The 12037-nt window shown below is 48.7% G+C and overlaps 1 protein-coding gene across 6 annotated transcripts in view; it reads right to left on the reverse strand.

Annotated features, from left to right (window-relative positions):
- Positions 1-1327: 1327 nt before the first annotated feature.
- LOC139565000 (histone-lysine N-methyltransferase SETD5-like) overlaps positions 1328-12037 on the reverse strand; it is a 52276-nt gene continuing 41566 nt past the window's right edge. For 3 of the 6 annotated variants that reach the window (XM_071384996.1, XM_071384978.1, XM_071385007.1), the window contains exons 13-24: positions 11808-11957; positions 11336-11698; positions 10790-11047; positions 10452-10575; positions 8332-8612; positions 8056-8112; positions 7376-7882; positions 6712-6804; positions 4915-5219; positions 4422-4549; positions 4024-4112; positions 1328-3924 (exon numbers count right to left, since the gene is read on the reverse strand). In XM_071384996.1, coding sequence (XP_071241097.1) covers positions 3262-3924; positions 4024-4112; positions 4422-4549; positions 4915-5219; positions 6712-6804; positions 7376-7882; positions 8056-8112; positions 8332-8612; positions 10452-10575; positions 10790-11047; positions 11336-11698; positions 11808-11957 — 3018 coding nt within the window. In that variant the 3' untranslated portion in view covers positions 1328-3261. The remainder of the gene's footprint in view (positions 3925-4023; positions 4113-4421; positions 4550-4914; positions 5220-6711; positions 6805-7375; positions 7883-8055; positions 8113-8331; positions 8613-10451; positions 10576-10789; positions 11048-11335; positions 11699-11807; positions 11958-12037) is intronic. The other 3 variants (XM_071385023.1, XM_071385015.1, XM_071384988.1) reach the window with 2 other exon arrangements.

Raw genomic sequence — 12037 nt, forward strand, 5'->3', positions numbered from 1 at the left:
ACTCGACCTTCGATTTGGGAATTGGTTCTCTCAAAAGGAGGAACCAATTCCCAAATTGAACAACCCAACTCCCAAAGTTTCATCCTGTGTGCACAATATTGACTGTAAAAACATTTAACTGGACCAAAGGATCTCCTCAGTTGGCATGGATAGTAATAAGGTGTTATCAAACAAGTACCGCAAAAGTAGCAACCAACTCCAGTGTACAGTTTCCCATCGTCCCAATATGCTTGTTCAGATTCCTGCCCATCGCCTTACTGTAATGACAACTGATACATGGGACAAACTGAGTTGATTGGTGGACTGCGTTGCCCTTCTAAGAGGACAGACCATGTATCACCTCGCGACAAGTACGCAAGACAAATGGCGTTGCATTATACATGTCAACGCTATTACACTCCGCTGCCCAAGCGTGGGCGCCCATACCCCGACCAGACACCCTTCATTACCACGCAGTGTTACAAAAAGGTCTATAGCCATTTCCCTATTTATAATTTTCCTATCTGTTCTTTCGTAGGTCTTCAATCTCCTATATGACATTGACTAAGTAGCGCTTTCGCACCCTGATAGGTTTTCAATGTGAAAGGTAGCGAGAGCGCCATCAGTCAACTTCACAAACGTAGGCTGGGTTTACACTTCACTAGGCGTGCTCCAGAGGCTTCCAGACTACACACGACACCGAGATTTCGGTGCATGTCAGAAATTGCAACTTTACGCAAGCATCCGTGACGTATTGCTAAGCACCCTAGCATCACTTAGTTTAAGCTAAGGAGATGCATGCCAATATTTCACTGTTGACTTCATTGTATGTATATAATTTCTTTCTAATAAAAAATGGCAGTTTAACATACTGTGTGGACATTTTTTCCTCACAGATTTGGGGGGTAGGGTATACACAACATACCATAGTTAGGGTGGAAGGTAGTCTAGCGGTTAAGAGCGTTGGCCCAGTAACCGAAAGGTCGCTGGGTCGATTCCCTGAGCCGACTAGGTAAAAATAAAAATAGTTGACGTGTCCTTGAGCAAGGCACTTAATCCTAATTGCTCTGGATAAGTCTCTAAATTACTAAAATGTAAACGTAGGATTGTCCTTGCATGAAATATTAAAAAACTCAATGTATTTTATTACAATTAATTACATCTCTTTTGGATGGGGAGTCCAAATAGTTACCACTATGCTCTGTTTAAAAATCAAAACAAAAAAGTTAAAACTAAAAAAAAAAAAAAATATGCACTGTCCCGTTTTGTTGAGTAGAAACAGATTTTCTGGACAGACTCAGTCATCCCAATCTGTCCATCGGTAAGATCCAGAAAAGAAATATCATGCTGCAAATTTAGTGTACTATATTTTTCTTCGTACAGTTTAACACATTTTATACAAGTACACATGATCTTACATTCTCATTTGTTTCATTTTAGGGGTTTGTCTTTCACTTAAGGTGCTGGTAATATTGGGTCACAAATTTCTCTGAAGTCTTCGGTCAAACATTCATGTAACAAGTGAGTACCCTTTGTCTATGGATGAGGCAATAAGGTCAAGTGTCCGGTCAAGCTGACAAGTCCCTCTGTCCAAAACCTTCCCTTAAAGCCCCAGTGTGCTTCCTGGCTCCCCAAAGACATTTACTCCCAACCAAACTAGAACGTCCGAACGAGTTCCATGAAAAGTCCATCTTCCTGCGGTCTCGTCTGTCACGAGGAGACTACATCTCCCAGTGTGCATCAGCAATGTCATTTAACATTGATTAAAAGTCCCACTGCAGTGATCATGGCACATGACTTGAAAATCACACAGCAACGTTAACATCTTTTTTGTTTTGGATTCAGTTGGTGAAGACCCTACTAAAATGGAGGTACAGCATTCTGTGGGAAGGGAAACGTCTTGAAGCAGCACTTGCGTAAAAAATAAGAAAACAAGGAGAACACAGCAGCTTTTTTTTTTTTTATACCATTCAAACAAATCCCGCCATAGATTATCCTCCTATTTTCTTAGGTGGCATACGGAATGCAAGGATTGGTCAGAGGGAGAGAAAAAAATATATTCTCAATACATTTTTCATAAAAAGAATCCGACAGGATTCAAGAGACAACAAACCCAACAACGGAGTAAAGAAAAATGAAGTATTCTGCTTCTTACTTCTCGCTCCAGCACAATAAAAGTTAACGATTACTAAGATGTATTTCTGGCAAAAGTCTTGATTCCAAATAACAAATGAGCTGAATCAACCGGGTGTGGAACATAACTGGATTTGAATGTAAATAACTTAAAGACGAAAACAACTGCAGCACCATGAATTACAAGATCTGTATGACTCAAGTACAATATAGCAAATCTACTGTGAAGTAGTAATACATCAAATAAAAAGAGTCACGTGGAAAAAGAAAAAGAAAAAAAAAGAGCAGAAGAAAAATCATTGAACAGTAAATACAGATCAAGAGTTTTCAGAAATTGGCTAAATTTGAGACACAAAAAACTGGAAATCATAAGGAATGATTTTTAGGCAGCTCTTATTTGCCACCCTCTGCATCTTTATAATGGATGATACACACATACGCTTTTGCTAGTATCGTTTCCCCTTTCCAAACGAAACACTGCAGGACTGACCCGGCTTCTAGCCAAATCCAAAAAGTAACCTTGACAAAGTCTCTGCTGAGTTACACCTGCCATCTCAGCATTATCAAATCCGGAACCAAAACCATAGGTACGCTTCTTTAAGAACAAAAACAAAGAATACACTTTGTACAGATAGTCGCGGTTGAGTTTCACCATCTACTTAGCCAGTTTTACACAGTCTGCTCATGTCAGGGCAATTTCAAATTACACATCTTTTTTTTGTTGAACATGTCTTTTTTCGCTTTTCATTTGATTCCTTGATGATGTTGAAGTTCCTCAATTAGCCATGTTTAGAATGCAGCAATTTATTTTCGGATAAAACAAAAAAAGACAGAAAATAAGGAGAAATCCATACAAGAAGCCAAGTCCTTTCTCCTCTTAGGTCTGTATATATCCCCTCCCCCGAGCCTAGTTTCTCCACAGGGTTTAAGATAGAAGGTACACAATTTCACACACACGCTCAAGCAAGCAAACACACACACACACACACACACACACACACACACACACACACACACACACACACACACACACACACACACACACACACACACACACACACACACACACACACACACACACACACACACACACACACACACACACACACACACACACACACACACACACACACACACACACACACCATCCTAAAAGCTTCCTGACTGTGTCCTTACTCCTGACCCCTGTATGGGTGGGTGCTGGAACTGACTGAGGGGTGTCCCGCGCTGTGGGTAGTGTTGGCCGGTGGAGGACGCCAGGAGCCTGGAGCCGGCCTGCAGCACTGTCTGCCCGGGGCTGCCTGGTTTCAGGCTCCGGGACGCCTGCTGCTGGCTCAGTCTGGAGGCGTGGTGGGACGCCGGGTTCCCCGCAGCACCGGCGCCCAAGTCTGTTTTAGGGTTGCCGTGAGCCCTGGAGCCAGGGGTGGGAGACCCTGACAACCCGCTGTTCAAGAGGCTGGCTTTTAGGTGGCTCCCGCCACTGTACACGTGGGACCCGTCCATACTGCTGCTGCCGCTCGGCTGGTGCAGGTTGCCTCCTGGCGGTCTGGAGGCCCCACACAGCGCCGAGTCTGCAGTGGAGGTGGTTTGGTTGGGGAAGGAGGACAGGGGGTTGAGGGGCTGTTGTTGATGCTGCTGCGAGGGGTCTTGAGACAGGCCGGAGAGGGAGGACAGGCGAGAGTAGAAGCCCTGGCCTGAGGGAGGGAGAGCCGAGGGGCTGTAGGAACCACGGAATGGAGAGGACACGCTCTGCTGAAGGAAGGCTGGACTGTCCACTGTCTGCTGGTGGCTCTCCGATAAGGGGGGCTGCACCTTAGAACGAGAAAACACACAAAATACTTCCTAACACCCTAGTACAAAACCAGGCGAAACAAAACACTCAACTCTCGCAAATGACAAGGGACACCATACCTGGTGTGTGTAGACAGACGAGCTGTATCTCTGTGGGCTTTTCATGGGAGAGGCCAGGGGTACCGTCTGGATCTCATACCGGTCTGCATCTGGGATAAACATAACAGGACACAAGCTTAACAGGAGAACAGATGGTACATGCGTGCGCATTCCCCGAAACCTCGGAATCTGGCAAATGTTGTTCCAGACTAGGCTAGATACTGTAGCTACATTTCAGACAAAAACTTAAGACGAGAAAAACCAAGACAAACCAGCCTAAACACGCCTCTATATTTCAGACTAGAGGTCTATGCTTTAGTCTAGTCTAAAATTGGGACGGGAGGACGTCTGGTCTGAATTTCCTACTACTTCATTCATGTGAATACTAGAAAAACGGGTAGTGAAAACGAGTGCAGTACCAGGGTCCTTGTCTGTAGCCGAGCAGTCCGTTCTCTTCAGCACACGGTCCATCTTGAGGGAGCCCCTCAGTACCCGCTCTAAGACACCCTGGCCCTCCCTCAGCCGCTCAACTGTCGTGGGCACCATCCTGGACCAAAGCAAAACACCAACACCGTCATGTACAGTATGTTCAGTCACACAGACACACACAAGGGGCTTATGTAGGACTCTATAAAATCTGTACAATATATTTGTTTTTTGCCGAATCCGTGTTAGTTTTTTCCTAAACTCAGTTTAAAAAAAATAAAATAATAGAAGAACAAACAAATTGGATGTTCCAAGTCCACAACAATGTTTAAACCACATCAGGATACCACTTTTGAGGTCTGGGGGATTTTTTGTTGTTGAGTGTAGTTACCCTTTAATTCAACTGCACACCAGCAAGACAAGTGAATGCTAAGTGACAGGGAACAAAGTGCTGTGAGAGGATGTGGTGCCAGTGTCTAGTCTTACCAGTGGCTGGTGCCTTCCTGAGCCCTGGACTGTTGCTGTGTTGACGGTCCAGGGGCGTGGGAGGTGGTGACGTTGTGGTGGTTATCTGGGGGGCTCACCTCCTCTATCTGGGGGATGGAGGAGTGGGTGGGGGAGGAGAAGGAGCTGTGGGGGGAGGCTGGGGGCTGCAGGTGGAAGGAACGGAGGCCTCCGGGGGACTTGGCGCTGGCACAGATGGAGCTGGGGCGGGTGTCCAGGGAGCTACCCCCGGGCTCTGGGTCCCTGCTGCTCCCCTGCTTTCTCTTACGGTACTCCAGCAGAGACACCTGAGTCGCCGAGGGAAAAGAACCATCCCTAGTCAGTCATATGTACAGCCTTAGTCCCATGACACACACACACACTACCACTGGTTGCATTGCGACACCAGTGATTACTCACCAGTACAGTATGGTCAGGGCGTCATGCATCAACTCAACTGTTAGACGACTTACCTTGAACGCACGTTCGCTTACACGTTATCAACGGACTGACCAAACATCCAAAATGTTACCAAACCCTGAACGGAAGAGCAACCACAGGTCACCGATCTACTACTTCTACCATCCTGGGAGTTCTATGGTGGGTCAACATCCTCGGTTGCTGTGGTTATCTGACGTGGATACAGAGGGGCAAAAATACAATACCTTGGCTGACAATTGGAACGAGTTGACTTTTGACAACAGACAAACAACGAAGCAATCCTGGGTAGCTTTATCACGCTCTGCCTACAGTGTCGGGACAAAACCCTGCTGAATGGCAAAGAAAATGGCTTTTTGTATCAGAGTATTGATACTGGCATCAATGTTATTACCAGAATCAGGAAGCTATCATATTCTAAAATGGGTTTTGTCACACACCACAATTCTGTTTTGACTTTTGAAGCCTTTGTTCTTTGTGGATAGTTAGTAACGGGCCAAAATTGAAACATCAGCACAGGCAACTTATCATTTTCAAATGAAACAACACAACACAAAGCAACCACTGCGAGGTAATAAACAAAACAGAAAAAGGGGGGAGGGGGGGACGACAAAAACAGAACCACAGAGCACTCGCGTACGGTACATACACCCACACTCAAGAGACAAATGAGAACAGCCCGGCAGAAGGTCGTCATGAAACAGGCAGGAGACTCAAGGAGGGGACGGGGGGAGGATGAGAGAGATGAAGGCTGGCTGAATGGACAGTCCGATATCAGGGCTACCAGGAGGCCTCACCTAGACCCTTAGGACTTGAAGAATCGCCACACAGTAGGGTCTTCGGACCCGAGGACTACTGTACTTGTTAGGGCCTTTGGATTCTGCTTGGGCCCTTAGAACAGCTTCTCGGGCTCCAAAGACTACTTTTATGGACCTTCTGATTGTCCTTGGGCCCTTAGGGGTGCCTCTTGAAGGGGTGCTAGTATGGTTCTTAGATGGGCATTGGCCATACTGATGGTATGGATCTGACTTGGGCATGGATCGAGGCTGGTGAAAGGGGAAGCGGGCACAGGGGGACAGAACTATGGATGAGATGGACCATAGACGAATGGCCAGTGAAGCCGACGCCAACAGGGCCTAGCCCAACCTCGGCAGCCTGAAGACGACACCATGAAGCATCGGGCTCGTAGCACGGCGCTCCGAGACGACGGGGTGACCATGTTTCTGATACAGAGATGTTTTGATATAATAGGTCATGTTCATGTAGGTTTCTTTTGGAAAAGGGGAGTTTGGGGCAGGGCTGTGTATGCGGATGCCAAACAATATTTACATGCACACTTCTAAATGGTATGGAAATATTCACCATATTGTGTACTGTCTTGTATTCACGTCTTACTGCTATAGCCTGGTAACCTGGCTGTCCTGTCAGCAGACTAACGGTTTGCAGGTTGGCCCTCTGCCTTGGTAGAAACAGTGGAAGAAAGACTTGGCAAAGGTTTCAGGAGGAGCATAGGGGGGAGTGGGAGGGTGAGGAGAGGGTCGACAGAACACAAAACCTGTTGGGCTAGCTGCAGTAGGAAAGACAGAATACACATAGAGAGAGAGAAAATGTGTAAATCATTCTAGAAGTACGGCATTGTTGGTTTCTAAAGACATGTATGACAATTGTTACCCCACGTCTATTTTGATTTAGTTATCATCTCGGCGTGGAATCACTGAGCCCACTTGATCTATTTGACACAAAGTGAATGGAAAACACAAAGCAAGGAAAGACTACAATGTCCGAGTAGCCATTCAGTTTCCACATACCCTACCACACTCAAAATGACTCTTTCACCCTCAAATTTGGACATTATACCAATAAGCATGTAGGCACTTCTTCCATACTACCACTACAGACATGATCTACCTAGCATACCGCCATTTGGGAGTTTCATTTAAAACACAAATATCTTTGTTAAACAGTACAATTTCTTTGGGGAGAAAAAAAAACAAAAGCAGGAAGACGTTGAGAGAGTTGGACTTGCCTTCTTTTTCTGCGGTGGGTTACTGGTGTGGTGGGGAGGGGTGCCGCTGTCTGGGTAGCCCCCGCCATAGTGCTGCTCGCCGTAGGGCGACAGAGAGCCAGGCCCTGCCTCCGCCAGAGGCCCTTGGCCACTCACGGTGCTGTAGAAGGACTCGGCCGGGGAGAAGCTGCCCTCCGATTGGCTGAGGCGCCTGTCGGTGGTGGCGGGGTTGCCCAGGTTGGCGTTGAGCGGGGAGCAGGTATAGATGAGGTTGAACTCAGTCCTGAAGCTCTGCTCTCTGGCCTGCTGGGCCGACTCGGACAAGGTGCCTGGCGCCAGGGGAGTGAGAAGGCCTGCCCCGCCCACTATGGAGGTCAGCGGCCCCTGCGTGTCGGGGGGAGGGGGCCCCGTTGCCAAGAGGAGAGAGAAGTCGTCTGACATGGCGGGCACAGGGCCATCGAGGCCCGAGGACAGGTTGGGGAACTGCAGGGCGCAGCGCGGTGTGTCAACGTCCGGTTGCAGACACGGCTACAGGTGGAAGAGGAAGAAGAGGGAAACAGGGTTACGAAACCTGTGACAAAGGAATAAACACCTGCCCTCATCTGTCCTGTGTTCCCTATCCATTGACACTAAAGCTAACCCATTTAGCCCCGTCTCCAGTGCTCTCACAGTTACTCTGGGTCTGTGGGGTGAATGCCTACCTCTGGAGAGATGGACTCTGGCCTGTGCACAGGAGAGGCCTCTGGAGATGATATGTTCTGGATGGGTAGAAGAGAGACACATGAAATACCATTAGAAACAGATAGATAGCACAGTGAAAACAACTATGTCTATGCACTGTAGCGTTGTACGCAGAAATGTCATATGTTCTGGTACCCCACTGACACACGCTCAGTATGTCCTGTGTGTGTGAGCGCGTGTTTGTGAGTGTATTTCTGTATGTCCTGTGTGTGTTTATACGCCTCCTTCCAAAGTACCTCAAACTGCAGTGGCGTGTTGCAGCGGCTGGTTGGCAGCGAGGGCAGTGGCGAGTAGCCAGCCATGCCGTTGGACAGCCGGCGCTCCTCGTCGCCGTAGCAACCCAGCAGCGCGGCGTAGGAGGCGGGGCTGGGCAGGGGTTGGTCCGACGGCAGCGGGGGAGTGATAGGCGACAGGGGCCGCAGCAGCAGACCGTGTTCTTCTGAGCCGGGCAGAGGCGGCGCTGCCTCCACCTCCGGGCCATATATGGACCGCCGCTTCTTGGGGGGCGCCGCCAGTTCTTTTTTTTATTCGGAAAGAAAAGCAATAGCGTCAGACGATCTGCTGTGACAGGTGTCAGCGCACACCGATGAAAAAGATCTTTGTTTGGGGTTAAGTTCACTTAAAATGATGTACATGGTTGACTAATTAGGATAAAGTAAAACAATACCAGACTAATAATAGCCAACGCTAAATATTGGCACGACTGAGTAAGTGTGCTCGTCAACAGCAAGACTGCTGTACCGGACCCGGGTTCCAAAAACAATTTCAACTATTAGAAACCTTTCAAACGCTGCAGCTGTGCTTGGCTGACCTCTTGCAATTGAACAGAAAAAGAAAAAAGTCCCAAAAGTGCAAACATCGTCCACCTTGAAAATGCTCAAAGTATTTGAAAGACTTGGAATAGTATAAACCAGGTCTGTACTAAACTCAGCAAAAAAAGAAACTTAACATGTGTAAATATTTGTATGAACATAAGATTCAACTGAGACAAACTCAAGTTCCACAGACATGTGACTAACAGAAACGGAATAATGTGTCCCTGAACAAAGGGCGAGGGGGGTCAAAAGTAACAGTCAGTATCTGGTGTGGCCACCAGCTGCATTAAGTACTGCAGTGCATCTCCTCCTCATGGACTGCACTAGATTTGCCAGTTCTTGCAGTGAGATGTTACCCCCACTCTTCCACCAAGGCACCTGCAAGTTCCCAGACATTTCTGGGGGGAACGACCCTTGCCCTCACACTCCGATCCAACATGTCCCAGACTTGCTCAATGGGATTGAGATCCAGGCTCTTCGCTGGCCATGGCAGAACACCGACATTCCTGTCTTGCAGGAAATCACACACAGAACGAGCAGTATGGCTAATGGCATTGTCATGCTGGAGGGTCATGTCAGGATGAGCCTGCAGGAAGGGTACCACATGAAGGAGGATGTCTTCCCTGTAACGCACAGTGTTGAGATTGCCTGCAATGACAACAAGCTCAGTCCGATGATGCTGTGACACACTGCCCCAGACCATGACCCTCCACATCGATCCCACTCCAGAGCACAGGCCTCGGTGTAACGCTCATTCCTTCAACGATAAACGCGAATCCGACCATCACCCCAGACAAAACCACGACTCGTCAGTGAAGACCACTTTTTGCCAGTCCTGTCTGGTCCAGCGACGGTGGGTGATGTCTGGTGAGGACCTGCCTTACAACAGACCCACGAGCCCTCAGGTAGCCTCTCTCAGCCTATTGCGGACAGTCTGAGCACTGATGGAGGGATTGTGCGTTCCTGGTGTAACTCGGGCAGTTGTTGTTGCCATCCTGTACCCGATCCTGTGCAGGCGTTGTTACACGTGGTCTGCCACTGAGAGGACGATCAGCTGTCCGTCCTGTCTCCCTGTAGCGCTGTCTTATGCGTCTCACAGTACGGACATATAAATGTATTGCCCTGGCCACATCTGCAGTCCTCATGCCTCCTTGCAGCATGCCTAAGGCACATTCACGCAGATGAGCAGGGACCCTGAGCATCTTTCTTCTGGTGTTCTTCAGAGTCAGAAGGCCTCTTTAGTGTCCTAAGTTTTCATAACTGTGACCTTAATTGCCTACCGTCTGTAAGCTGTTAGTGTCGTAACGACCGTTCCACAGGTGCATGTTCATTAATTGTTTATGGTTCATTGAATAAGCATGGGAAACAGTGTTTAAACCCTTTACAATGAAGATCTGTGAAGTTATTTGGATTTTTACGAATTATCTTTGAAAGACAGGGTCTTGAAAAAGGGACGTTTCTTTTTTTGCTGAGTTTAGATTACAAATGCTACTAGACTTGTTAGTAAACAGTGGACAAAAAAAAAAGAAGTTTGTAGATACCGGCTTTGAAAGGGTTGGGGGTGGAGCTGCTGCTGTTACTTTGGTGGGAGGAGGTGGACTCGGTGCCGTCCTCCAGGCCTCCCGAGCAGAGCCCGCTCTCATCCTGGGCTTGTTGGATCCATCTCTGCACATAGGGGAGATAAAAACAGGCATCAGACAAAATACCGGAACACTGAATATCCTTCAAACCTATGAAGGGTAGTGGACAAGTGTACACTTGGGATGCATCCACTTCTAACAGTTCTGTCCTTCTCAAGCACCCACTACACATCACATTATCCATGTAACCCTTATTCCCCATTGACCCCAACAACTTCCACAACTCCCTCCACCGTTACCTTCTTGAAGGAGCCGTAGGTGGCGTCCACACTGACGGGCCGGCGCCGGCGCTCAGGGTTGAAAGGCGAGCCGAAGCGCACGTAGTGTTTGGGCGCTGTGCAGATGAGCGGCGAGGCCGCAAGCCCCGGCAGCATGTTGAGCGTAGTCGCCAGCACCGTGGGGTCGGTGGTGATGCGCAGTTGCCGCTCCACCGTGGGCGCCTCCTGCTGGACTACCTTGTCCAGCACTTTGTCGTTCAGCCACTCCGTCACCAGATACTGGGGGAGGGGGAGATCATTATTTGCAAACAAATTCTGGAAGACTCGTTACTGCCAAATTCTAAAAAGGGACTTTTTAGCGAGAAATTTGGGAATTATTTTTAACTAATTGTGGAAGAGACTTTTCAGTGCCAAATTCTACATGTGTGTATATTGGACTATAAATGTTGTAATACAAACACAAAAAAAACCTCTACAGAGTTGTCCTGGTTCATTAAATGTTTAAGAAATTATAACGATTAAATACAAAACTAGATGGTGGTTTGAAGTCAGCCCCATCCCGCTCACCTTCTTAGTCTTAGGCAGGTTGCGAAGGTTGCCCTTGTTCAGAGCACTCAGGCCTTCTCCGTCAAGTAGTTGCCCAGCTCCCAATGCTCCGTCCCCCAGCCTCAGCTCTGTCCCGGGTCCCCCCAGGGGACCCTCCTGCCCCTCGGCCACCACCGCCTGCTCCAGGGCCGCCTGCTGCAGGGCCAGGGCCTGCCGCTGGCGGCGGGCTCGCTGCGACGAGCTGGAGCGGTAGCGTGAGATGCGGCTCTTGGGCCGTGGCTTGGAGGAGCGGGCCGGGGGAGGCTTGGGGGGCGCCGCGAGAGGGGCCAGGAGGGGTGCAGTACACACCAGGGCCTTGTCTGCGTCGGCTGCTAAGGAGGGTTCCTGGAGAGAGAGATTCTGTTAGGGTGGGGGGGCAATATTGAAATTGGAAAATTGGTCACAAAGTTCAAAGAGAGAATGTGGCGGTAAGGGGGATGAAAGTCTGACTCACGGTGACGTAGGTGGCACGGCGGGTGCTTATCCCCACCCCTGCTTGGTGGGCCGCGGCGATAACCCCCGTGGGGTTCCCTCCGCTCCCCTCTACAGGCTCCAGGTCCTCCTGTTTAAACTCGTCTATGCCCCCTGCGCTGGGCGTCCTCTTCTACAGACAGAGAGAGTGGGTTACGAACTGCAGACTTACACTATGATTTGATAGTGACAGTGGGTTGGTTGGTGCGACAG

Source organism: Salvelinus alpinus, chromosome 2, assembly GCF_045679555.1.
Source record: "Salvelinus alpinus chromosome 2, SLU_Salpinus.1, whole genome shotgun sequence".
In the NCBI taxonomy this organism is placed as follows: domain Eukaryota; kingdom Metazoa; phylum Chordata; class Actinopteri; order Salmoniformes; family Salmonidae; genus Salvelinus; species Salvelinus alpinus.